Below are 27,798 nucleotides of genomic sequence, written 5' to 3'. Positions count from 1 at the left end.
TCCAACAGGAACATGTTTTATTTTAAACGGGACCATTTCTTATTTTTCAGATCATAATTACATCATTTCAAACCAGTGAAGGAGAGAAGGAACCCAGATGCTCGGTCAGACTAATGAAACTAGTATCATTTATGAAGAGAGTATATTTACACTGAAAGGATATAAGAATCAGATCCCCACAGAACTGATGGACCATGTCCCAAATGGCACCCTATTCCCTATGTGGTGCACTACTTTAGACCCGAGCCCTTGATCAAGGGTAGTGCACGACATAGGGAACAGGGTGCCATTTGGAACATAGAAGTCGACGATGCCTCTCACAAAATCCCAAACGGTTGGTTTTTGCAAATAAAATGAACTACTGATGAGGCACGTGTCTGAGGCAAAAATAAAATAAAAGAATAGACAGAAAAAAAATGTAATTGGAATATAAAGTTAAATAACAGACCAGTTGATTAATACTCAAGCATTTATAATACAAAATAAAACAAAACAAACCCCCAGAGAAAATGTGTTCATCCCAAATTGCACCCTAATTCCCTACATAGTGCAGACTACTTTTGTAGTGCAGACTAGAGTGCCATTTGGGACTCTCATCCAACTACACTACCAGCCCTGAACACGGGTTAGGAGAGGAATTCCATCTCACATTATAAGCTTATTACAACCCCAAATCATTCATCAGCATTAGAAGAAAAAGAAAGAAAGTTATTTACAATCATATTGTCCAACACTCTTAATAGTTTGAATGACAACGTAAACCCACCTTATTGCGCCAACGTGGGGTTAGAAACTAACTGTAACCAGGGGGGGGGGGGGGGGTGTTAATAGTCACGACCTTCTAGATTTCCTGTTTCCACTTGACAGAGGTGAATAAGGGATGTTTCATTGATGTGCAGTAGGTTATGGACCTCCAACAGGTATTTCCTGCACTCCAGACTACATTATGTATAGATGTGTGTACACACGACTCTGGTGTCTTGCTGCTCTGACAAAAATGCGTCTTCCACACAGTAGACAAGGGTTGTGTTCCAAACGGCCCCGTCTCCTTATTTAGACCAGTGGGCCCTGGTCACCGTACGCAGTCAGGGTGTAACGTAACAATAGTGTCCCTCCAGCCCAGGGAGGGTGAGGGGGGCGGGGTGAGGGTGAGTGGGGTGAGGGGGCGTGGCAGAGTAAACAGGAAAATCCATTGGTTTAGTTTTTGGTTAACGACTCAGTCCACCTTCACTACGCTATAGATCTTGGTGACGAACCAGAAACAGGCGAAGAATCCAATCGTTCCTGATGGAGAGAGAGACAAGACATTTAATTGACAGAAAGAGAGAAACTATGAAAATCACACTTTCCCAGGGCCATTTGTCAATCCCACATCCTGCTGTCTAGGAAACTCTCATTGAAACTCTCAAACTCTCACCATCCGACTGTGTGTGTGTGTGTGTGAAAACGAGTAGAGCTACACCTCAACCCCAGAAAGGCAGCATAACAGTCAGGGTGGGAGGATGCCCAGTCCTATTTGGTCCAGTCCATTAAACTGGACTAATGAGGATAACCTCTGACCTCTGACCTGGTCCATCCTCTTCATGGCGAGCTACAGTGTGATCCCCCCCAGCTACCTACCTGTGAATAAGAAGAAGATGAGAGCCATGATCATGGTGTAACCAAAGTAGAGGATGGTGCTCGCCAATCCTGTGATCTGGAGCTTGGAGAAGAAGTAGTGGATGGCATAGACCAGGAAGTAGACGGCCGTGAAACCACTGGTCAGGAAGGAACGCCACTGCCAGTGGTAGTCCTGATGGAGAGAGACAGAGAGAACAGTTAGATATCTCTGTGTTTATAACATCTTTACTAAGACAAGACCACTGGTCAGGAAGGAACGCCACTGCCAGTGGTAGTCCTGATGGAGAGAGACAGAGAGAACAGTTAGATATCTCTGTGTTTATAACATCTTCACTAAGACAAGACCACTGGTCAGGAAGGAACGCCACTGCCAGTGGTAGTCCTGATGGAGAGAGACAGAGAGAAAACAGTTAGATATCTCTGTGTTTATAACATCTTCACTAAGACAAGACCACTGGTCAGGAAGGAACGCCACTGCCAGTGGTAGTCCTGATGGAGAGAGACAGAGAGAACAGTTAGATATCTCTGTGTTTATAACATCTTTACTAAGACAAGACCACTGGTCAGGAAGGAACGCCACTGCCAGTGGTAGTCCTGATGGAGAGAGACAGAGAGAACAGTTAGATATCTCTGTGTTTATAACATCTTTACTAAGACAAGACCACTGGTCAGGAAGGAACGCCACTGCCAGTGGTAGTCCTGATGGAGAGAGGGAACGTAGCGCTTCCTTAATTCAACTTCCTGTTATTCCTTTTATCCTGTCTCCTCTCCTCCTCAACCGTCGTGGAGAAGGAGGTTCCAGGTCCCTTGTTTGGGAACTTCTCTTTTAAAGAGAGAAGCTGTTAGGAACCAAGGAAAGAGGATTTGAGAAACAGTCCCTTCATCCTCGTCATTAAGGGCACTATTGCCATTGGTCACATGACCCGACCAGGAAATACTCAGATCGTCATAACTCAGTACAGAGGAGGAAGTAGCACAGTAGGATGGTGTGTGTGTGTGTGTGTGTGGTGTCTTACCTCAGCACAGAGGTGGAAGTAGCAGAGTAGGATGGTGTGTGTGTGTGTGTGTCTTACCTCAGCACAGAGGTGGAAGTAGCAGAGTAGGATGGTGGCCTCAGAGCAGGTGATTACCAGGATGATGAACACCAGAAACAGGAAACCAAACATGTAGTACATCTGGTGAGACCTGGTGTGAAACACAACCATACATCATAAAGATAACCCACTGCTCTAGCATCTGGTGAGACACAACCATACATCATAAAGATAACCCACTGCTCTAGCATCTGGTGAGACACAACCATACATCATAAAGATAACCCACTGCTCTAGCATCTGGTGAGACACAACCATACATCATAAAGATAACCCACTGCTCTAGCATCTGGTGAGACACAACCATACATCATAAAGATAACCCACTGCTCTAGCATCTGGTGAGACACAACCATACATCATAAAGATAACCCACTGCTCTAGCATCTGGTGAGACACAACCATACATCATAAAGATAACCCACTGCTCTAGCATCTGGTGAGACACAACCATACATCATAAGAGATAACCCACTGCTCTACCATCTGGTGAGACAACCATACATCATAAAGATAACCCACTGCTCTAGCATCTGGTGAGACCTGGTGTGAGACACAACCATACATCATAAAGATAACCCACTGCTCTAGCATCTGGTGAGACCTGGTGTGAGACACAACCATACATCATAAAGAAAACCAGTTAAAACATGCTGTCCTCTGCTTCACTCCAACCACTAGTCAACCTACAGAGCCGTAGTCAGTTACTCACTCAACCCCGTTCACACTTCTCCAAACCTCACCCGTTCACCTTTCACCTCACTGACTGGTTCTGCCTTCACGACAAGCTGCTCGTGTAGCAGTCCCAAAACAGAGCAGCAGTGTCTGCAGGGTAGCTGAACTGAGACACTCACCAGATGCTGTTGAGGATGAAGAAGAGCTGGATGAAGATACAGCCGAACGGGAGGATCCCCCCCATGACGATCCCTGGGAGAGATCTGGTGTAGAACGACTGCTCCGGGATCTGACGAGGGATCTGATTGGTCCGCACAGGGTGCTCAATCCCCTGAAATGCACCAATCACACGACAGAGGGGAGGAGTATGAAAGGCATGATATGCACACAGACTTGTGTGTGTGTGTGTGACAGAACGTTTGTTTGAATGTATTCACATATTGACGTGTGCTTGTACTCACGGTCTTCTTGAAGCCGAAGTAGGCCCCTATGAAGGTGAGGGGCACAGAGATGCAGAACCACAGAGCCAAGATGGCCACCAGGGTGCCGAAGGGCATGGCTGCAGACGAGCCCTCTCCCCACAGGATAAGATTCATCACAAAGAAATCAGCAAACACAACCCTGAACACAGAGACAGAACTATCAACCCTGAACACAGAGACAGAACTATCAACCCTGAACACAGAGACAGAACTATCAACCCTGAACACAGAGACAGAACTATCAACCCTGAACACAGAGACAGAACTATCAACCCTGAACACAGAGACAGAACTATCAACCCTGAACACAGAGACAGAACTATCAACCCTGAACACAGAGACAGAACTATCAACCCTGAACACAGAGACAGAACTATCGACCCTGAACACAGAGACAGAACTATCGACCCTGAACACAGAGACAGAACTATCGACCCTGAACACAGAGACAGAACTATCGACCCTGAACACAGAGACAGAACTATCAACCCTGAACACAGAGACAGAAGTCAACTATCAACCCTGACCGTAACCACAAACTACCGTCTATCTCCTCAACCAATGTAAAGTCAGACTCACCCAGGACACAGAGACAGAAGTCAACTAACAACCCTGACCGTAACCAAACTACCGTCTATCTCCTCAACCAATGTAAAGTCAGACTCACCCAGGACACAGAGACAGAACTAACAACCCTGACCGTAACCAAACTAACGTCTATCTCCTCAACCAATGTAAAGTCAGACTCACCCAGGACACAGAGACAGAAGTCAACTAACAACCCTGACCGTAACCAAACTACCGTCTATCTCCTCAACCAATGTAAAGTCAGACTCACCCAGGACACAGAGACAGAAGTCAACTAACAACCCTGACCGTAACCAAACTACCGTCTATCTCCTCAACCAATGTAAAGTCAGACTCACCCAGGACACAGAGACAGAAGTCAACTAACAACCCTGACCGTAACCAAACTACCGTCTATCTCCTCAACCAATGTAAAGTCAGACTCACCCAGGACACAGAGACAGAAGTCAACTAACAACCCTGACCGTAACCAAACTACCGTCTATCTCCTCAACCAATGTAAAGTCAGACTCACCCAGGACACAGAGACAGAACTAACAACCCTGACCGTAACCAAACTACCGTCTATCTCCTCAACCAATGTAAAGTCAGACTCACCCAGGACACAGAGACAGAACTAACAACCCTGACCGTAACCAAACTAACGTCTATCTCCTCAACCAATGTAAAGTCAGACTCACCCAGGACACAGAGACAGAAGTCAACTAACAACCCTGACCGTAACCAAACTACCGTCTATCTCCTCAACCAATGTAAAGTCAGACTCACCCAGGACACAGAGACAGAAGTCAACTAACAACCCTGACCGTAACCAAACTACCGTCTATCTCCTCAACCAATGTAAAGTCAGACTCACCCAGGACACAGAGACAGAAGTCAACTAACAACCCTGACCGTAACCAAACTACCGTCTATCTCCTCAACCAATGTAAAGTCAGACTCACCCAGGACACAGAGACAGAAGTCAACTAACAGCCCTGACCGTAACCAAACTACCGTCTATCTCCTCAACCAATGTAAAGTCAGACTCACCCAGGACACAGAGACAGAAGTCAACTAACAACCCTGACCGTAACCAAACTACCGTCTATCTCCTCAACCAATGTAAAGTCAGACTCACCCAGGACACAGAGACAGAAGTCAACTAACAACCCTGACCGTAACCAAACTACCGTCTATCTCCTCAACCAATGTAAAGTCAGACTCACCCAGGACACAGAGACAGAAGTCAACTAACAACCCTGACCGTAACCAAACTACCGTCTATCTCCTCAACCAATGTAAAGTCAGACTCACCCAGGACACAGAGACAGAACTAACAACCCTGACCGTAACCAAACTACCGTCTATCTCCTCAACCAATGTAAAGTCAGACTCACCCAGGACACAGAGACAGAACTAACAACCCTGACCGTAACCAAACTACCGTCTATCTCCTCAACCAATGTAAAGTCAGACTCACCCAGGACACAGAGACAGAACTATCAACCCTGACCGTAACCAAACTACCGTCTATCTCCTCAACCAATGTAAAGTCAGACTCACCCAGGACACAGAGACAGAACTAACAACCCTGACCGTAACCAAACTACCGTCTATCTCCTCAACCAATGTAAAGTCAGACTCACCCAGGACACAGAGACAGAAGTCAACTATCAACCCTGACCGTAACCAAACTACCGTCTATCTCCTCAACCAATGTAAAGTCAGACTCACCCAGGACACAGAGACAGAAGTCAACTAACAGCCCTGACCGTAACAAACTACCGTCTATCTCCTCAACCAATGTAAAGTCAGACTCACCCAGGACACAGAGACAGAACTAACAGCCCTGACCGTAACCAAACTACCGTCTATCTCCTCAACCAATGTAAAGTCAGACTCACCCAGGACACAGAGACAGAAGTCAACTATCAACCCTGACCGTAACCAAACTACCGTCTATCTCCTCAACCAATGTAAAGTCAGACTCACCCAGGACACAGAGACAGAACTAACAGCCCTGACCGTAACCAAACTACCGTCTATCTCCTCAACCAATGTAAAGTCAGACTCACCCAGGACACAGAGACAGAACTAACAACCCTGACCGTAACCAAACTACCGTCTATCTCCTCAACCAATGTAAAGTCAGACTCACCCAGGACACAGAGACAGAAGTCAACTAACAACCCTGACCGTAACCAAACTACCGTCTATCTCCTCAACCAATGTAAAGTCAGACTCACCCAGGACACAGAGACAGAAGTCAACTAACAACCCTGACCGTAACCAAACTACCGTCTATCTCCTCAACCAATGTAAAGTCAGACTCACCCAGGACACAGAGACAGAACTAACAGCCCTGACCGTAACCAAACTACCGTCTATCTCCTCAACCAATGTAAAGTCAGACTCACCCAGGACACAGAGACAGAAGTCAACTATCAACCCTGACCGTAACCAAACTACCGTCTATCTCCTCAACCAATGTAAAGTCAGACTCACCCAGGACACAGAGACAGAACTAACAACCCTGACCGTAACCAAACTACCGTCTATCTCCTCAACCAATGTAAAGTCAGACTCACCCAGGACACAGAGACAGAACTAACAACCCTGACCGTAACCAAACTACCGTCTATCTCCTCAACCAATGTAAAGTCAGACTCACCCAGGACACAGAGACAGAACTATCAACCCTGACCGTAACCAAACTACCGTCTATCTCCTCAACCAATGTAAAGTCAGACTCACCCAGGACACAGAGACAGAAGTCAACTAACAACCCTGACCGTAACCAAACTACCGTCTATCTCCTCAACCAATGTAAAGTCAGACTCACCCAGGACACAGAGACAGAACTAACAACCCTGACCGTAACCAAACTACCGTCTATCTCCTCAACCAATGTAAAGTCAGACTCACCCAGGACACAGAGACAGAAGTCAACTATCAACCCTGACCGTAACCAAACTACCGTCTATCTCCTCAACCAATGTAAAGTCAGACTCACCCAGGACACAGAGACAGAAGTCAACTAACAGCCCTGACCGTAACCAAACTACCGTCTATCTCCTCAACCAATGTAAAGTCAGACTCACCCAGGACACAGAGACAGAACTAACAGCCCTGACCGTAACCAAACTACCGTCTATCTCCTCAACCAATGTAAAGTCAGACTCACCCAGGACACAGAGACAGAAGTCAACTATCAACCCTGACCGTAACCAAACTACCGTCTATCTCCTCAACCAATGTAAAGTCAGACTCACCCAGGACACAGAGACAGAACTAACAGCCCTGACCGTAACCAAACTACCGTCTATCTCCTCAACCAATGTAAAGTCAGACTCACCCAGGACACAGAGACAGAACTAACAACCCTGACCGTAACCAAACTACCGTCTATCTCCTCAACCAATGTAAAGTCAGACTCACCCAGGACACAGAGACAGAAGTCAACTAACAACCCTGACCGTAACCAAACTAACGTCTATCTCCTCAACCAATGTAAAGTCAGACTCACCCAGGACACAGAGACAGAAGTCAACTAACAACCCTGACCGTAACCAAACTACCGTCTATCTCCTCAACCAATGTAAAGTCAGACTCACCCAGGACACAGAGACAGAACTAACAGCCCTGACCGTAACCAAACTACCGTCTATCTCCTCAACCAATGTAAAGTCAGACTCACCCAGGACACAGAGACAGAAGTCAACTATCAACCCTGACCGTAACCAAACTACCGTCTATCTCCTCAACCAATGTAAAGTCAGACTCACCCAGGACACAGAGACAGAACTAACAGCCCTGACCGTAACCAAACTACCGTCTATCTCCTCAACCAATGTAAAGTCAGACTCACCCAGGACACAGAGACAGAACTATCAACCCTGACCGTAACCAAACTACCGTCTATCTCCTCAACCAATGTAAAGTCAGACTCACCCAGGACACAGAGACAGAAGTCAACTAACAACCCTGACCGTAACCAAACTACCGTCTATCTCCTCAACCAATGTAAAGTCAGACTCACCCAGGACACAGAGACAGAACTAACAACCCTGACCGTAACCAAACTACCGTCTATCTCCTCAACCAATGTAAAGTCAGACTCACCCAGGACACAGAGACAGAACTAACAGCCCTGACCGTAACCAAACTACCGTCTATCTCCTCAACCAATGTAAAGTCAGACTCACCCAGGACACAGAGACAGAACTAACAACCCTGACCGTAACCAAACTACCGTCTATCTCCTCAACCAATGTAAAGTCAGACTCACCCAGGACACAGAGACAGAACTAACAACCCTGACCGTAACCAAACTACCGTCTATCTCCTCAACCAATGTAAAGTCAGACTCACCCAGGACACAGAGACAGAAGTCAACTATCAACCCTGACCGTAACCAAACTACCGTCTATCTCCTCAACCAATGTAAAGTCAGACTCACCCAGGACACAGAGACAGAAGTCAACTAACAGCCCTGACCGTAACCAAACTACCGTCTATCTCCTCAACCAATGTAAAGTCAGACTCACCCAGGACACAGAGACAGAAGTCAACTATCAACCCTGACCGTAACCAAACTACCGTCTATCTCCTCAACCAATGTAAAGTCAGACTCACCCAGGACACAGAGACAGAAGTCAACTAACAGCCCTGACCGTAACCAAACTACCGTCTATCTCCTCAACCAATGTAAAGTCAGACTCACCCAGGACACAGAGACAGAACTAACAGCCCTGACCGTAACCAAACTACCGTCTATCTCCTCAACCAATGTAAAGTCAGACTCACCCAGGACACAGAGACAGAAGTCAACTATCAACCCTGACCGTAACCAAACTACCGTCTATCTCCTCAACCAATGTAAAGTCAGACTCACCCAGGACACAGAGACAGAACTAACAGCCCTGACCGTAACCAAACTACCGTCTATCTCCTCAACCAATGTAAAGTCAGACTCACCCAGGACACAGAGACAGAACTAACAACCCTGACCGTAACCAAACTACCGTCTATCTCCTCAACCAATGTAAAGTCAGACTCACCCAGGACACAGAGACAGAAGTCAACTATCAACCCTGACCGTAACCAAACTACCGTCTATCTCCTCAACCAATGTAAAGTCAGACTCACCCAGGACACAGAGACAGAAGTCAACTAACAACCCTGACCGTAACCAAACTACCGTCTATCTCCTCAACCAATGTAAAGTCAGACTCACCCAGGACACAGAGACAGAACTAACAGCCCTGACCGTAACCAAACTACCGTCTATCTCCTCAACCAATGTAAAGTCAGACTCACCCAGGACACAGAGACAGAAGTCAACTATCAACCCTGACCGTAACCAAACTACCGTCTATCTCCTCAACCAATGTAAAGTCAGACTCACCCAGGACACAGAGACAGAACTAACAGCCCTGACCGTAACCAAACTACCGTCTATCTCCTCAACCAATGTAAAGTCAGACTCACCCAGGACACAGAGACAGAACTAACAACCCTGACCGTAACCAAACTACCGTCTATCTCCTCAACCAATGTAAAGTCAGACTCACCCAGGACACAGAGACAGAAGTCAACTATCAACCCTGACCGTAACCAAACTACCGTCTATCTCCTCAACCAATGTAAAGTCAGACTCACCCAGGACACAGAGACAGAAGTCAACTAACAACCCTGACCGTAACCAAACTACCGTCTATCTCCTCAACCAATGTAAAGTCAGACTCACCCAGGACACAGAAAGCAGGTCAGCAGGACGTTAGTCTTCCATTTCTCCCCACCAAAGGCTGCCACATCGCAGAGAGAGAGAGAGCAGACGTGAAGACAAACAGCAACTCTTGGAAGACAAACAGACGTAGCTTGGAAATTCAAACTTCTTTCTTTACTTCCAAGGTGTTGAGGCATACAGCCTTTAGCAGGGAGGCAGGATTCAGGCCATAGAGCATGTGTTGCTAGGGAGGGTTGGGTTGGGGGGACCCCTACTGCTACAGGCCTCTCAGAACACTGCACCAGTAATTGACACAGAGACTATCGCGCCCCCGCTGACACTGATTGGGCCTAACGAGCTACCCTTCAGCACAGTTGGGTCGTGACCGGTCGACTTTTCAGGGTCAAGTTGGGGTCGTGACCCTTTCCCCCCTCAGCCCAAATGTTCACTTACACTTGTAGAAGCGGGCAGCCACGTAGCCGGCTGGTGTGCCCAGTAGGACCCAGAGCACCACGGCACACGTCATCAGGGCACCGCGGTTCGCCGGGGACAGGAAGCCCAGGCAGGCAAAGACTGGACGAGGGGAACACAGAGTACATGGATGAGAAAATAAAACACACCGTTGGTTTTGACTGAACAACTAAATAACTAAGATGACTGAACTGTGTGCTATTATTGTTGGTCCTTTTCTGCTACTGAATAACTAAATAACCAAGATGACCATCAGTGACTACATTAAATAACAAAGATGACTGTCAGTGACTACATTAAATAACCAAGATGACCGTCAGTGACTACATTAAATAACTAAGATGACCGTCAGTGACTACATTAAATAACCAAGATGACTGTCAGTGACTACATTAAATAACTAAGATGACTGGCAGTGACTACATTAAATAACTGTCAGTGACTACATTAAATAACTAAGATGACTGTCAGTGACTACATTAAATAACCAAGATGACTGTCAGTGACTACATTAAATAACTGTCAGTGACTACATTAAATAACTAAGATGACTGTCAGTGACTACATTAAATAACCAAGATGACTGTCAGTGACTACATTAAATAACTAAGATGACCGTCAGTGACTACATTAAATAACCAAGATGACTGTCAGTGACTACATTAAATAACTAAGATGAATGTCAGTGACTACATTAAATAACTGTCAGTGACTACATTAAATAACTAAGATGACTGTCAGTGACTACATTAAATAACTGTCAGTGACTACATTAAATAACCAAGATGACCGTCAGTGACTACATTAAATAACCAAGATGACTGTCAGTGACTACATTAAATAACTGTCAGTTACTAAATTAAATAACTAAGATGACTGTCAGTGACTACATTAAATAACCAAGATGACTGTCAGTGACTACATTAAATAACTGTCAGTGACTACATTAAATAACTGTCAGTGACTACATTAAATAACTGTCAGTGACTACATTAAATAACTGTCAGTGACTACATTAAATAACTGTCAGTGACTACATTAAATAACTGTCAGTTACTACATTAAATAACTGTCAGTGACTACATTAAATAACTAAGATGACTGTCAGTGACTACATTAAATAACCAAGATGACTGTCAGTGACTACATTAAATAACTGTCAGTGACTACATTAAATAACTAAGATGACTGTCAGTGACTACATTAAATAACTGTCAGTGACTACATTAAATAACCAAGATGACCGTCAGTGACTACATTAAATAACTGTCAGTGACTACATTAAATAACCAAGATGACTGTCAGTGACTACATTAAATAACTGTCAGTGACTACATTAAATAACTGTCAGTGACTACATTAAATAACTGTCAGTGACTACATTAAATAACTGTCAGTGACTACATTAAATAACTGTCAGTGACTACATTAAATAACTGTCAGTGACTACATTAAATAACTGTCAGTGACTACATTAAATAACTGTCAGTGACTACATTAAATAACTGTCAGTGACTACATTAAATAACTGTCAGTGACTACATTAAATAACTGTCAGTGACTACATTAAATAACTGTCAGTGACTACATTAAATAACTGTCAGTGACTACATTAAATAACTGTCAGTGACTACATTAAATAACTGTCAGTGACTACATTAAATAACTAAGATGACTCTCAGTTAATGCATTAAATAAGTGAAACACTATTCCTAATTTCAGAGTAGAAGTAACTAAGTACTAACTACTTCCTCTATACTATATGCTACCTTGCTAATTTGTTTTTGGGTAATGACAAAATAAATGTTCTGGACAAGTGTAGAAGGTTTGTTTTTTGCATTCCAACAAGTCAACACCAGGTAGACAGAAACACAGAGCCGTAGATTGCAGAACTCACAGAGAGTGACGAACATCATGATGAAGATCTGAGTTCCTGATCCCAGAAAGACAGAGAGGAGCATGCCTTTCCTGGGAGCCCGGAAGACGTCTCCATGGACCAGCTTCCAGCCAAACTCCTCCTGGGCATCTTCCTGCCACGACCAGCAGAGAGGGAGGAGGGGGACACCTTCACTTAGTTTCACTTTCAAGTGGATTTATCCCATATAACATCTTCATCACCACATCGCTCACTATAAAAAAGACCATCACAAAACAGCAAGAATGTTCAGGCCAAATGAGGAGAGGACAGGGAGGGTGTGAGGGGGGGAACCCAGCGGGATATAACAGGGGGGAGAAGATGAGGGAGTGGGGTCTCTCCTGTCAATTAGCGGTGATAGACTTCAGAGGGTTGGAACACGAGCAGGCTGGTCGCCGCGGTGACGCTACCTGTCAGTCTGATCGCTAGGGGGAGGGGCTGAAGGGAGTCTGATCGCTAGGGGGAGGGGCTGAGGGCACAGAGTAGCTGAAATAATGACTGATCTCAGAGAGAGACAGATAGAGACTACAGTACTGGTAGGTGAGGGGGTCGGGGGTGAGAGGTGCTGGTGGGGGGGTAATATAGATGCATGTCACCCCTAGTGACCCCCACAAGCCTTCCTAGAGAACATCTGCCATCAGTTTTCCTGGAGATGGTAGATGGAGGGGACAAGGTCACACACCCGAGGTCATAACCAAAGCCTCCACCAGCTGGCTGAAGCCAATCAGAGCTTGGAGCCAGTTGTTGGGGTTCTGTGTGTCTGCACCAGACCAGTAGACCAGACCACTGCCCTGTCACTCCTCATCAGGGACATGTCTGTGTGTTTGTGTCTGTACCAGACCAGTAGACCAGACCACTGCCCTGTCACTCCTCATCAGGGACATGTCTGTGTGTTTGTGTCTGCACCAGACCAGTAGACCAGACCACTGCCCTGTCACTCCTCATCAGGGACATGTCTGTGTGTTTGTGTCTGCACCAGACCAGTAGACCAGACCACTGCCCTGTCACTCCTCATCAGGGACATGTCTGTGTGTTTGTGTCTGTACCAGACCAGTAGACCAGACCACTGCCCTGTCACTCCTCATCAGGGACATGTCTGTGTGTTTGTGTCTGTACCAGACCAGTAGACCAGACCACTGCCCTGTCACTCCTCATCAGGGACATGTCTGTGTGTTTGTGTCTGTACCAGACCAGTAGACCAGACCACTGCCCTGTCACTCCTCATCAGGGACATGTCTGTGTGTTTGTGTCTGTACCAGACCAGTAGACCAGACCACTGCCCTGTCACTCCTCATCAGGGACATGTCTGTGTGTTTGTGTGCACTAGATAACCCTTGCCAGTGTCACACAGACAGAGCCCTCATATGTGACACATCCCACAAACCAACATGGCGGACTGGGACCTGAAGGGAAACCAACATGGCGGACTGGGACCGTGGGACCTGAAGGGAAACCAACATGGCGGACTGGGACCTGAAGGGAAACCAACATGGCGGACTGGGACCGTGGGACCTGAAGGGAAACCAACATGGCGGACTGGGACCGTGGGACCTGAAGGGAAACCAACATGGCGGACTGGGACCTGAAGGGAAACCAACATGGCGGACTGGGACCGTGGGACCTAAAGGGAAACCAACATGGCGGACTGGGACCTGAAGGGAAACCAACATGGCGGACTGGGACCTGAAGGGAAACCAACATGGCGGACTGGGACCTGAAGGGAAACCAACATGGCGGACTGGGACCTGAAGGGAAACCAACATGGCGGACTGGGACCTGAAGGGAAACCAACATGGCGGACTGGGACCGTGGGACCTAAAGGGAAACCAACATGGCGGACTGGGACCTGAAGGGAAACCAACATGGCGGACTGGGACCGTGGGACCTAAAGGGAAACCAACATGGCGGACTGGGACCTGAAGGGAAACCAACATGGCGGACTGGGACCTGAAGGGAAACCAACATGGCGGACTGGGACCTGAAGGGAAACCAACATGGCGGACTGGGACCTGAAGGGAAACCAACATGGCGGACTGGGACCTGAAGGGAAACCAACATGGGGGACTGGGACCTGAAGGGAAACCAACATGGCGGACTGGGACCTGAAGGGAAACCAACATGGCGGACTGGGACCTGAAGGGAAACCAACATGGCGGACTGGGACCGTGGGACCTGAAGGGAAACCAACATGGCGGACTGGGACCGTGGGACCTAAAGGGAAACCAACATGGCGGACTGGGACCGTGGGACCTAAAGGGAAACCAATCAGCTAGATTACTGTGGAGGATTTACCAGACTCACCACAGAGTCCATCTGGTTGTATCTGGCAATGTCCTTATGTAGAGTCCTCAGCATGATCATAGCCACCATACCAGACAGGAAGAGAACGATCACCAGAGAGTTCATGATGCTGGGGGACAAGACAATACACACACAGTTACAGACAGAAGGTGTGTGTGTGTGTGTGTGTGTGTGTGAGAGACTCACCTGAACCACTGAATGTTGGTGTGAGGCATGGACTCCAGAATGTAGTCCCAGCGTGAGGCCCATCTGATGTCTGTGTCCTCCTAGATACAACACAGGCATTTATATTACACCCACTGAACAGAGCACATGACTAACCTCTCCTGAGACCTGACCACTCGCATTAGCTCCCCAAGCGTATGTCTAGGCTTTAGCTCAGTGGGCTAGCCGGCGTTAGAGCACGTAGGCAACCCGAGACTGAACCTAGTCAGTCACACAGACAGAGGCATTTCCATTTACAAACGTTTGTGGGGTTTAGAAACATACCATAAACTGGACAGAGTAGGTATAGCCGATCTTCAGCTCTCCACTGAACTTGTTGTTCAGGTACATGGGCCCTCCTGCACAGTCGGGGGCCTCCACTTTGGTGTGTTTATAGCTTTGGAGGAGAGGAGGAAGAGGGGAGGAAGAGAGGTGAGGAAGAGGTGAGGAAGAAGAGGGGAGGAAGAAGAGGGGAGGAAGAAGAGGGGAGGAAGAAGAGGGGAGGAAGAGCGGTGGAAGAAGAGGGGAGGAAGAGAGGTGAGGAAGAGAGGGGAGGAAGAGAGGGGAGGAAGAGAGGGGAGGAAGAGAGGGGAGGAAGAGAGGGGAGGAAGAGAGGGGAGGAAGAGAGGGGAGAAAGAGAGGGGAGGAAGAGAGGGGAGGAAGAAGAGGAAAAGAGGAGGAGGTGGGAAGGAGGAGAGAATAAGTCACAATAAATAAATACTTGATGTGAATTAAAGAGAGACATCGTTACTTTGAGTAGAAACACACATTATCTAAGAGAGAACATTTCACGGAGACTAGAGAAGTAAATAATGAATTGCTAGAAAACCCTAAGGGGTGGATTCTAACTTCACATCAATGAATGACTAAGTGACAGTGAGGATTGTCCCCGTTTGACCTCCTACCTCTTGGGCTCCATCTTGGCAGCGACCAGTCTCGCCCCAGCAGCCTCGTTCTCCACCACATGATAGTGAATGGTGATGTCAACATGGTTGAAGACGTAGAATGTGTCTTTGTCCTTAAAGTCAGACTGGATCGAGGAAACACATAAGTTATGCGCTTTATAAAACGTGTTATAAGCAAATATAAGCCTTTATAATGTCTTATAATATGTTATGTCTATCTAGCAAAACGTTTAACTGACTAAAAAAATGAAAATGGCCCGACTCAGAGGCCTGACCTCCACACACAGGATATGAATGGACTCACGTTGACGACACAAGCGTCTTTGGGTCGTCCCGCCTCAGTGACGTAGCAGCCAATGGGAAACCCTGGGTTACAGAACTTCTGTCCGTCCTCCACGTCATAACACCAGGTCACCGGCATGTTGTCCACTATCCTACAGGAGACACACAGGGATACAGCATGTTGTCCACTATACAGGAGAGAGACAGGGATACAGCATGTTGTCCACTATCCTACAGGAGAGAGACAGGGATACAGCATGTTGTCCACTATCCTACAGGAGACAGACAGGGATACAGCATGTTGTCCACTATCCTACAGGAGACAGACAGGGATACAGCATGTTGTCCACTATCCTACAGGAGACAGACAGGGATACAGCATGTTGTCCACTATCCGCCCGGAGACAGACAGGGATACAGCATGTTGTCCACTATCCTACAGGAGACAGACAGGGATACAGCATGTTGTCCACTATCCTACAGGAGACAGACAGAGATACAGCATGTTGTCCACTATCCTACAGGAGACAGACAGGGATACAGCATGTTGTCCACTATCCTACAGCAGACAGACAGGGATACAGCATGTTGTCCACTATCCTACAGCAGACAGACAGGGATACAGCATGTTGTCCACTATCCTACAGGAGACAGACAGGGATACAGCATGTTGTCCACTATCCTACAGGAGACAGACAGGGATACAGCATGTTGTCCACTATCCTACAGGAGACAGACAGAGATACAGCATGTTGTCCACTATCCTACAGGAGACAGACAGGGATACAGCATGTTGTCCACTATCCTACAGGAGACAGACAGAGATACAGCATGTTGTCCACTATCCTACAGGAGACAGACAGAGATACAGCATGTTGTCCACTATCCTACAGGAGACAGACAGAGATACAGCATGTTGTCCACTATCCTACAGGAGACAGACAGAGATACAGCATGTTGTCCACTATCCTACAGGAGACAGACAGAGATACAGCATGTTGTCCACTATCCGCCCGGAGACAGACAGGGATACAGCATGTTGTCCACTATCCTACAGGAGACAGACAGAGATACAGCATGTTGTCCACTATCCTACAGGAGACAGACAGGGATACAGCATGTTGTCCACTATCCTACAGGAGACAGACAGGGATACAGCATGTTGTCCACTATCCTACAGGAGACAGACAGGGATACAGCATGTTGTCCACTATCCTACAGGAGACACACAGGGATACAGCATGTTGTCCACTATCCTACAGGAGACACACAGGGATACAGCATGTTGTCCACTATCCTACAGGAGAGACAGACAGGGATACAGCATGTTGTCCTCTATCCTACAGGAGACAGACAGGGATACAGCATGTTGTCCACTATCCTACAGGAGACAGACAGGGATACAGCATGTTGTCCACTATCCTACAGGAGACACACAGGGATACAGCATGTTGTCCACTATCCTACAGGAGACACACAGGGATACAGCATGTTGTCCACTATCCTACAGGAGACAGACAGTGATACAGCATGTTGTCCACTATCCTGCAGGAGACAGACAGGGATACAGCATGTTGTCCACTATCCTACAGGAGACACACAGGGATACAGCATGTTGTCCACTATCCTACAGGAGACACACAGGGATACAGCATGTTGTCCACTATCCTACAGGAGAGACAGGGATACAGCATGTTGTCCACTATCCTACAGGAGACAGACAGGGATACAGCATGTTGTCCACTATCCGCCCGGAGACAGACAGGGATACAGCATGTTGTCCACTATACAGGAGACAGACAGGGATACAGCATGTTGTCCACTATACAGGAGAGAGACAGGGATACAGCATGTTGTCCACTATCCTACAGGAGACAGACAGGGATACAGCATGTTGTCCACTATCCTACAGGAGACAGACAGGGATACAGCATGTTGTCCACTATCCTACAGGAGACAGACAGGGATACAGCATGTTGTCCACTATACAGGAGAGAGACAGGGATACAGCATGTTGTCCACTATCCTACAGGAGACAGACAGGGATACAGCATGTTGTCCACTATCCTACAGGAGACAGACAGGGATACAGCATGTTGTCCACTATCCTACAGGAGACAGACAGGGATACAGCATGTTGTCCACTATCCGCCCGGAGACAGACAGGGATACAGCATGTTGTCCACTATCCTACAGGAGACACACAGGGATACAGCATGTTGTCCACTATACAGGAGAGAGACAGGGATACAGCATGTTGTCCACTATCCTACAGGAGACAGACAGGGATACAGCATGTTGTCCACTATCCTACAGGAGACAGACAGGGATACAGCATGTTGTCCACTATCCTACAGGAGAGACAGACAGGGATACAGCATGTTGTCCACTATCCTACAGGAGACAGACAGGGATACAGCATGTTGACCACTATCCTACAGGAGAGAGACAGGGATACAGCATGTTGTCCACTATCCGCCCGGAGACAGACAGGGATACAGCATGTTGTCCACTATCCTACAGCAGACAGACAGGGATACAGCATGTTGTCCACTATCCTACAGGAGACAGACAGGGATACAGCATGTTGTCCACTATCCTGCAGGAGACAGACAGGGATACAGCATGTTGTCCACTATCCTACAGGAGAGACACAGGGATACAGCATGTTGTCCACTATCCTACAGGAGACAGACAGGGATACAGCATGTTGTCCACTATCCTACAGGAGAGACAGACAGGGATACAGCATGTTGTCCACTATCCTACAGGAGACAGACAGGGATACAGCATGTTGTCCACTATCCTACAGGAGACAGACAGGGATACAGCATGTTGTCCACTATCCTACAGGAGAGACAGACAGGGATACAGCATGTTGTCCACTATCCTACAGGAGACAGACAGGGATACAGCATGTTGTCCTCTATCCTACAGCAGACAGACAGGGATACAGCATGTTGTCCACTATCCTACAGGAGACAGACAGGGATACAGCATGTTGTCCACTATCCTGCAGGAGACAGACAGGGATACAGCATGTTGTCCACTATCCTACAGGAGACACACAGGGATACAGCATGTTGTCCACTATCCTACAGGAGACAGACAGGGATACAGCATGTTGTCCACTATCCTACAGGAGACAGACAGGGATACAGCATGTTGTCCACTATCCTACAGGAGAGACAGACAGGGATACAGCATGTTGTCCACTATCCTACAGGAGACAGACACAGGGATACAGCATGTTGTCCACTATCCTACAAGAGACAGACACAGGGATACAGCATGTTGTCCACTATCCTACAGGAGACAGACAGGGATACAGCATGTTGTCCACTATACAGCAGAGGTACAGGAGAGGTAGACACAGGGTTAAGGACAGTGTGCGGTTGAGACTGTGGTCCAATCCCAAATCGACCCCTAAACACTTGTGGAGATCTGATTGGATTTGAGAGGTGTAAGCTATATGGTAATAACTCCACCCTGTCCTCTGATAGGCTAGGAGGAAGTCTCACCATACATCGGATACCAGCGCTCGGCAACAAGAGTGGTTTTTGGGGCACCAAAGTTAGTATTTGTTTTGTTGGATTTGGGTCAAAAAAAGACCAGCAAAATCACCAGGAATTCAGCCAAAATGTTTTTTTTTTATATATAAATATTTAATCATATCAATGTGACCATGTTATACAATTTTTTTATTTTCAAATGCTCTCTCTTTTTGGGCTTAGTTATGGTCAATTTGCAGTGCACAAATGATTATCATGATGTTCTGACCCACCCTCCCATCCGCTCTGCCAACATACAGTCAGAGGTTTAATCTCGTCGCCTACCCCTGGTCAATGCCAATCACATCCTCTCAGGTCTCCACAACTGCCTAATGTTCAGGGATCTATTTGGGATTGGGTCAGTGGTGTCTATGGGGTCAGAGGACAATACCAGCCAAGCTCGACACCTATTGGCCACATGAGTCAGTGCAGGTGTCTGAAGTCTGGGTTGAATCCCAGCTTGTGAACTCCAGACTTCCTGTATGGGAAATGTGTGTTCACATCGCAATTCAGAGGAAAATTAGATGTGTCTCTTTCACAAAACAGAGAATGGATCTCTAACCAGTATGACTATCTAACCAGTGGTGCTGGAAGTTAGCGGTGCTGGTAGTGAGCAGTATGACTATCTAACCAGTGGTGCTGGAAGTTAGCAGTATGACTATCTAACCAGTGGTGCTGGTAGTGAGCAGTATGACTATCTTACCAGTGGTGCTGGTAGTTAGTGGTGCTGGTAGTGAGCAGTATGACTATCTAACCAGTGGTGCTGGTAGTGAGCAGTATGACTATCTAACCAGTGGTGCTGGTAGTTAGCAGTATGACTATCTAACCAGTGGTGCTGGTAGTTAGCAGTATGACTATCTAACCAGTGGTGCTGGTAGTTAGCAGTATGACTATCTAACCAGTGGTGCTGGTAGTTAGCAGTATGACTATCTAACCAGTGGTGCTGGTAGTTAGCAGTATGACTATCTAACCAGTGGTGCTGGTAGTGAGCAGTATGAACATCTTACCAGTGGTGCTGGTAGTGAGCAGTGCTGGTAGTTAGCAGTATGAACATCTTACCAGTGGTGCTGGTAGTTAGCGGTGCTGGTAGTTAGCAGTATGAACATCTTACCAGTGGTGCTGGTAGTTAGCAGTATGAATATCTAACCAGTGGTGCTGGTAGTTAGCAGTATGAACATCTTACCAGTGGTGCTGGTAGTTAGCAGTATAAACATCTTACCAGTGGTGCTGGTAGTTGAGCAGCATGCCTTTCTTCAGAAAGTCCAGGTGGGCTTTGTCCTCTGGCTTGTTGGTGTTGTAGGATTTAGTGCACACCGGCTTACAATCCACCTTCTTCTTGAACTCAAACTTCAACACACAGACATACAATGATTTACTCAACTTCCTGCTGAGAGTTAGACCGGTGGAATACACAGGGTGACATTTCTAATTTTGCTGTGAATCAGCAGTTTTTCTCTTGTTATGTCAGCCAGTGATGGTCAGCCAATTAGCCCATACCAACTAACATATTTCAGATTGCTACATTTGTTATCCAGTAAGCTATCTAAACTTTTTATTTATTTTATTTTTAATTTTTTTAACCTTTATTTTACTAGGCAAGTCAGTTAAGAACAAATTCTTATTTTCAATGATGGCCTAGGAACAGTGGGTTAACTGCCTGTTCAGGGGCAGAACGGCAGATTTTGTACCTTGTCAGCTCGGGGATTTTTTGAACTTGCAACCTTTCGGTTACTAGTCCAACGCTCTAACCACTAGGCTACCCTGCCGCCCCAAGGTTATCCGGGGTTGGTATGGATGTGGCTACTCAGACATGCGAGCAACTGCAGCCCCCTCATGAGGAGTTCAGCTTTTTTTGTGGCCCCCACCCCCATCAGAGTTGCCCCTCCCTGATTTAGCATGTAGGTACAGGTAGTACACACCAGAGTGAAGGGGGAGTCGGTCATTCGGAGTGAGGTATGAAGGTGCAGAACATTGTAATGAGATTAGAAATGTAATACCAACAGGATATTAAAGTGTGTGTGTGTGTGTGTGTGTGTGTGTGTATACATCACCCACCTTGTAGGGAGAGGGCTCAATTCTCTCGCCAAACAAAACCTGACCCAAATTCTCAGACGGACGCTTCTCTGAGTCGATAGCGCAGAAATCAAACCTGAAGAATACAAGGAGAGAAAAAGACAGTTGACAGACGTTCTGTTTCAGCAACACCAAGCCAGCTCATAACACGATGGACATGCCCTGAGAGTCCCCACAACACCAAGCCAGCTCATAACACGATGGACATGCCCTGAGAGTCCCCACAACACCAAGCCAGCCCATAACAAGATGAACATGCCCTGAGAGTCCCCACAACACCAAGCCAGACCATAAACAAGATGAACATGCCCTGAGAGTCCTCACAACACCAAGCCAGCCCATAAACATGATGAACATGCCCTGAGAGTCCCCACAACACCAAGCCAGCCCATAACAAGATGAACATGCCCTGAGAGTCCCCACAACACCAAGCCAGCCCATAAACAAGATGAACATGCCCTGAGAGTCCCCACAACACCAAGCCAGCCCATAAACAAGATGAACATGCCCTGAGAGTCCCCACAACACCAAGCCAGCCCATAAACAAGATGAACATGCCCTGAGAGTCCCCACAACACCAAGCCAGCCCATAAACAAGATGGACATGCCCTGAGAGTCCCCACAACACCAAGACAGCCCATAACAAGATGGACATGCCCTGAGAGTCCCCACAACACCAAGACAGCCCATAACAAGATGGACATGCCCTGAGTCCCCACAACACCAAGCCAGCCCATAACAAGATGAACATGCCCTGAGAGTCCCCACAACACCAAGCCAGCCCATAAACAAGATGAACATGCCCTGAGAGTCCCCACAACACCAAGCCAGCCCATAAACAAGATGAACATGCCCTGAGAGTCCCCACAACACCAAGCCAGCCCATAAACAAGATGAACATGCCCTGAGAGTCCCCACAACACCAAGCCAGCCCATAAACAAGATGAACATGCCCTGAGAGTCCCCACAACACCAAGCCAGCCCATAAACAAGATGAACATGCCCTGAGAGTCCCCACAACACCAAGCCAGCCCATAAACAAGATGAACATGCCCTGAGAGTCCCCACAACACCAAGCCAGCCCATAAACAAGATGAACATGCCCTGAGAGTCCCCACAACACCAAGCCAGCCCATAAACAAGATGAACATGCCCTGAGAGTCCCCACAACACCAAGCCAGCCCATAAACAAGATGAACATGCCCTGAGAGTCCCCACAACACCAAGCCAGTCCATAACACGATGAACATGCCCTGAGAGTCCCCACAACACCAAGCCAGCCCATAACAAGATGAACATGCCCTGAGAGTCCCCACAACACCAAGCCAGCCCATAACAAGATGAACATGCCCTGAGAGTTCCCACAACAAGATGAACATGCCCTGAGTCCCCACAACACCAAGCCAGCCCATAAACAAGATGAACATGCCCTGAGAGTCCCCACAACACCAAGCCAGTCCATAACAAGATGAACATGCCCTGAGAGTCCCTACAACACCAAGCCAGCCCATAAACAAGATAAACATGCCCTGAGAGTCCCCACAACACCAAGCCAGCCCATAAACAAGATGAACATGCCCTGAGAGTCCCCACAACACCAAGCCAGTCCATAACACGATGAACATGCCCTGAGAGTCCCCACAACACCAAGCCAGCCCATAACACGATGAACATGCCCTGAGAGTCCCCACAACACCAAGCCAGCCCATAAACAAGATGGACATGCCCTGAGAGTCCCCACAACACCAAGCCAGCCCATAAACAAGATGGACATGCCCTGAGAGTCCCCACAACACCAAGCCAGCCCATAAACAAGATGAACATGCCCTGAGAGTTCCCACAACACCAAGCCAGCCCATAAACAAGATGGACATGCCCTGAGAGTCCCCACAACACCAAGCCAACCCATAAACAAGATGGACATGCCCTGAGAGTCCCCACAACACCAAGCCAGCCCATAAACAAGATGAACATGCCCTGAGAGTCCCCACAACACCAAGCCAGCCCATAACAAGATGAACATGCCCTGAGAGTCCCCACAACACCAAGCCAGCCCATAAACAAGATGAACATGCCCTGAGAGTTCCCCACAACACCAAGCCAGCCCATAAACAAGATGAACATGCCCTGAGAGTCCCCACAACACCAAGCCAGCCCATAAACGTTAACGCAACATATGATTTCTACTTCAGTTCACAAACTGTAGCATTTTGTCTTCCTTCTTAAACCATCTGCTGCTGGTACTTTTTCTCTGACACCCAGATTTCAACAACCTCTCCTCTCTCGCCACACAGCAAGCTAACATAAAGAAGGCCACATTTCTCACGCACACTTAACACTGCAACGTCACTTCAATTACAGTCCCCTGACCCTCTCCACAACCCCTCGGTGGAAAAGGGACATTAGTGTCCTCTGATGGCGTGACAGAACAGCTCCTGTGGCTGAGCATGTTGAGGCCTCAAGTATCACATTTAACTCAGGTAAATGTAAATAATAAATAAAGTCATTTAGATGTCACATAATAACCCTAAGTAGCTATTGTTATCAAAGTATCCCATCTTTGATTTAATGCCATTGGAGTTTTCAGATCCAGAGTAAGGACTGAAACTTGTTTTAAGTGGCCTGTTCCGTTGACTTAAGCCAATATCTATATCTTCTATTCACTATTTCTCTAAACCATGATTCAGCTAATCTTAAACATTAGGCAGCCATTTTGTTGAAGCAGAACTACTGTAATAGAACAGTGCTCGACTTGGACTGAAATAGGTGCCGGTACTGTTTGTATTTAGGTGCAGGAGCTCCATCATACTTTTGAGCTAATATTCTATAAGAGGAACATGTGCTCAAACAGTAGACATTTGGAGGTGAACTCTCGATCCTCATTTTGGGTGCCGGTACTGTTTGTATTTAGGTGCAGGAGCTCCATCATACTGTTGAGCTAATATTGTATAAGAGGTGCCGGGACTCAGCCCCAGTGAGTTCCTGTCCAAGTCGAGCACTGCAATAGAGTATTATTAACATCGTCTACGGACTTCAGAATTACAGTCACAGTTGGATTTCGCTGGTGCTGCTATAGTGACAGAGCGGGAGAAAGAGTCAGAGCGGGAGAAAGAGACAGGTGAGAAAGAGTAGGAGAGGATGGTGAGTGACAGAGCGGGAGAAAGAGTCAGAGCGGGAGAAAGAGACAGGTGAGAAAGAGTAGGAGAGGATGGTGAGTGACAGAGAGGAGAAAGAGTCAGAGGGAGAAAGAGACAGGTGAGAAAGAGTCAGAGAGGATGGTGAGTGACAGAGAGGAGAAAGAGAGAGAGGATGGTGAGTGACAGAGAGGAGAAAGAGTCAGAGAGGATGGTGAGTGACAGAGAGGAGAAAGAGTCAGAGAGGATGGTGAGTGAGAGAGGAGAAAGAGTCAGAGAGGATGGTGAGTGACAGAGAAGAGAAAGAGTCAGAGAGGATGGTGAGTGACAGAGAAGAGAAAGAGTCAGAGAGGATGGTGAGTGACAGAGAGGAGAAAGAGAGAGAGGATGGTGAGTGAGAGAGGAGAAAGAGAGAGAGGATGGTGAGTGAGAGAGGAGAAAGAGAGAGAGGATGGTGAGTGAGAGAGGAGAAAGAGAGAGAGGATGGTGAGTGAGAGAGGAGAAAGAGAGAGAGGATGGTGAGTGAGAGAGGAGAAAGAGAGAGAGGATGGTGAGTGAGAGAGGAGAAAGAGTAGGAGAGGATGGTGAGTGACAGAGACAGGTGAGAAAGAGTAGGAGAGGATGGTGAGTGAGAGGAGAAAGAGACAGAGAGGATGGTGAGTGAGAGAGGAGAAAGAGTCAGAGAGGGAGAAAGAGACAGGTGAGAAAGAGACAGGTGAGAAAGAGTAGGAGGAAGGTGAGTGACAGAGAGGAGAAAGAGTCAGAGAGGATGGTGAGTGAGAGAGGAGAAAGAGTCAGAGAGGGAGAAAGAGTAGGAGAGGATGGTGAGTGACAGAGACAGGTGAGAAAGAGTAGGAGAGGATGGTGAGTGACAGAGACAGGTGAGAAAGAGACAGAGGATGGTGAGTGAGAGAGGAGAAAGAGTCAGAGAGGATGGTGAGTGACAGAGAGGAGAAAGAGACAGAGAGGATGGTGAGTGAGAGAGGAGAAAGAGTCAGAGAGGATGGTGACAGAGAGATGCTTTAGTTTATCAGACCGTATTAGTGCGCCTAGTCCTACCCAGCTGACTTCACCATGTTCCTAACACATGTTGTATCCCAAATGTCACCCTATTCCGTACACAGTGCACTTCTTTTGACAAGGGCCCATAGGTCGCTGGTCAAAAGTAGTGCACTGTAAAGGGAGTCATTTGGAACGCATCCTATATTTTCCCGTACACGAAGTCTGCATCTACACAATAAAAACACTGTCCAAAAGCACCGAACCCACAGCCTTCTGCAGCAAGACTGAGAATTATAGAAGAACAATAAGAAGTTGTTGTTCCTGATGTACTTACGCAGTGTATTCATAGGGTAAGACAGACTCCACAGAATCCAGTCTGTTCACAAATATCTCGATGGTCGACTGAAAAACAATGAAAAGCAGTTATTTTCTCAAAATGGTAGATGACAAGTATCGGCAACAACATCTAGAAAACAGCACACATTACAGCTGTTTTTTTCTTCTCTCAAAGGCACAATTAGGCTAACGACTAGAGATCTGAAACGGGAGGAGAGCTACATAACTTTACAGGATATCTTTATGTCCTGTTCCGCAGTGGAATTGATTCTTATCAGTTCTTATTCAGGTCCTTCCTCAAAGAACAACTTTCATGCAGTTGACAGCTCTTTTAAATTGGGATAATACGGAATTTGGGACATAATTAAACATTTTAATGACAAGTAACTTCTGATCAAAAGTATGGATGAACTAATTAGCTATCTACAACACAAGTTAAGTAGTTGTCTCACAAGTAGTAGCCCAACTAGCTCGTAGGGGGTGCTAATTAGCTAGCTAGCTTTCTAGCGACCAATATGCAATACAGATAGCTTACTGTGACTGGTTGGCCAACAACACTTGTTCTTACTAGCTACATTTAGTTTCTACTAACGTTACCTAGTGATTCATCACTATGACAGCTATCCAGCTACAATGGTAACCAAGACAGCAAGCTGTTCTGATCCCTTCCAAGGAGTTTCAGAATGCTAACATTAGCAGCTAGCAGGCAAGTGAACTGGTAGCTAGCTTTACTTGCCAGCTGATAATTAGAAGGAAGATAGCATGAAACCGTCAGCGCATTTTTGTTGTTGTTGATCTAACTACCTTACAGTCCGGTACTTCATTCTCTTTCCCAGCTTGTCCTGGTTCACAAAAACTAACAGGGGCCAGACCCGGTAGATAGAAACTTGTAGCGCTGTGTAGCAAAAGGAAGATCACCAAAACAGAGCCTCTCGCTCTGTGCAGGGAGCACATTTTCCTCTTCTCTCGACGAACCTAGTTAGCTAAACGTTTCTTGGCGTAACGTTAATATCTGTCTACACAGGGGGTGACAGGCTAGCTGGCATTTGAATTCACTAGATAGGACAGTTGACATAAGATAGCTAACGTTAACTAGCTGGGATCTGTCTGCCTTCGTAGCTACATAACCCAGATACTTTTTCTGCAGCGGGCAGACACGTCATCTGTGTCTACATGGACGTGTTCTTCAGTGGAGGATGATGGGACTCTGGAGGTAAAGTTGGCTGGGCTGTTGTTGAAAGAATAGCACTGTGTGTTAAATAGAAGACGTTTTCCGAGAAAAAAAATTCTAGAATAAAAACGGGTTTATTGTCATGATTTCTAATTCCGCTGAGAATCAAACAGCAACATTCAGAGCACCTTACAATTTAGGCTCTGGCAGAAAGTGCCTATTCCAACAACGACCTGGAGATGGCAGTGTAAAACTAATATTTCTCTCAAAACGGGAACTATTAT

The 27,798-nt window shown here is 46.8% G+C and overlaps 1 protein-coding gene across 2 annotated transcripts; it reads right to left on the bottom strand.

Annotated features, from left to right (window-relative positions):
* On the bottom strand, positions 1-27,531 carry LOC135532591 (transmembrane 9 superfamily member 2-like). Of its 2 annotated transcripts, XM_064960067.1 has the most exons (17): positions 27,148-27,530; positions 26,342-26,409; positions 21,854-21,947; positions 21,018-21,145; positions 16,270-16,399; positions 15,966-16,090; positions 15,346-15,457; positions 15,043-15,122; positions 14,857-14,965; positions 12,538-12,670; positions 10,623-10,742; positions 10,191-10,248; positions 3,851-4,010; positions 3,569-3,720; positions 2,694-2,805; positions 1,621-1,792; positions 1-1,284 (listed from the first exon to the last, which is right to left on the bottom strand). In XM_064960067.1, the coding sequence occupies exons 1-17, from the start codon at positions 27,295-27,297 to the stop codon at positions 1,217-1,219; spliced, it is 1,971 nt and encodes a 656-aa protein (XP_064816139.1). In that variant the 5' UTR covers positions 27,298-27,530; the 3' UTR covers positions 1-1,216. The 2 variants fall into 2 exon arrangements, with proteins under 2 accessions (XP_064816139.1, XP_064816140.1); XM_064960068.1 differs by lacking the exons at positions 1-1,284; positions 1,621-1,792 and adding an exon at positions 2,242-2,319 and having other exon boundaries at positions 27,148-27,531.
* Positions 27,532-27,798: the final 267 nt, after the last annotated feature.

This window comes from Oncorhynchus masou, unplaced genomic scaffold, assembly GCF_036934945.1.
Source record: "Oncorhynchus masou masou isolate Uvic2021 unplaced genomic scaffold, UVic_Omas_1.1 unplaced_scaffold_1929, whole genome shotgun sequence".
NCBI lineage: Eukaryota > Metazoa > Chordata > Actinopteri > Salmoniformes > Salmonidae > Oncorhynchus > Oncorhynchus masou.
Note: the sequence above shows the minus strand (reverse complement) of the source record. Positions and strands in the feature narration are given on the sequence as shown.

Bases quoted from the DNA above. Each gene is read 5' to 3' on its own strand.
- LOC135532591 (XM_064960067.1), bottom strand. From the start codon at position 27,297: ATGTGCTCCCTGCACAGAGCGAGAGGCTCTGTTTTGGTGATCTTCCTT. The intron at 10,249-10,622 runs GTAAGTGAACAT...GCGATGTGGCAG, and splicing joins GGCTGCCCGCTTCTACAAGT to CCTTTGGTGGGGAGAAATGG. The intron at 1,285-1,620 runs GTAGGTAGCTGG...TCTCTCCATCAG, and splicing joins CATCTTCTTCTTATTCACAG to GAACGATTGGATTCTTCGCC.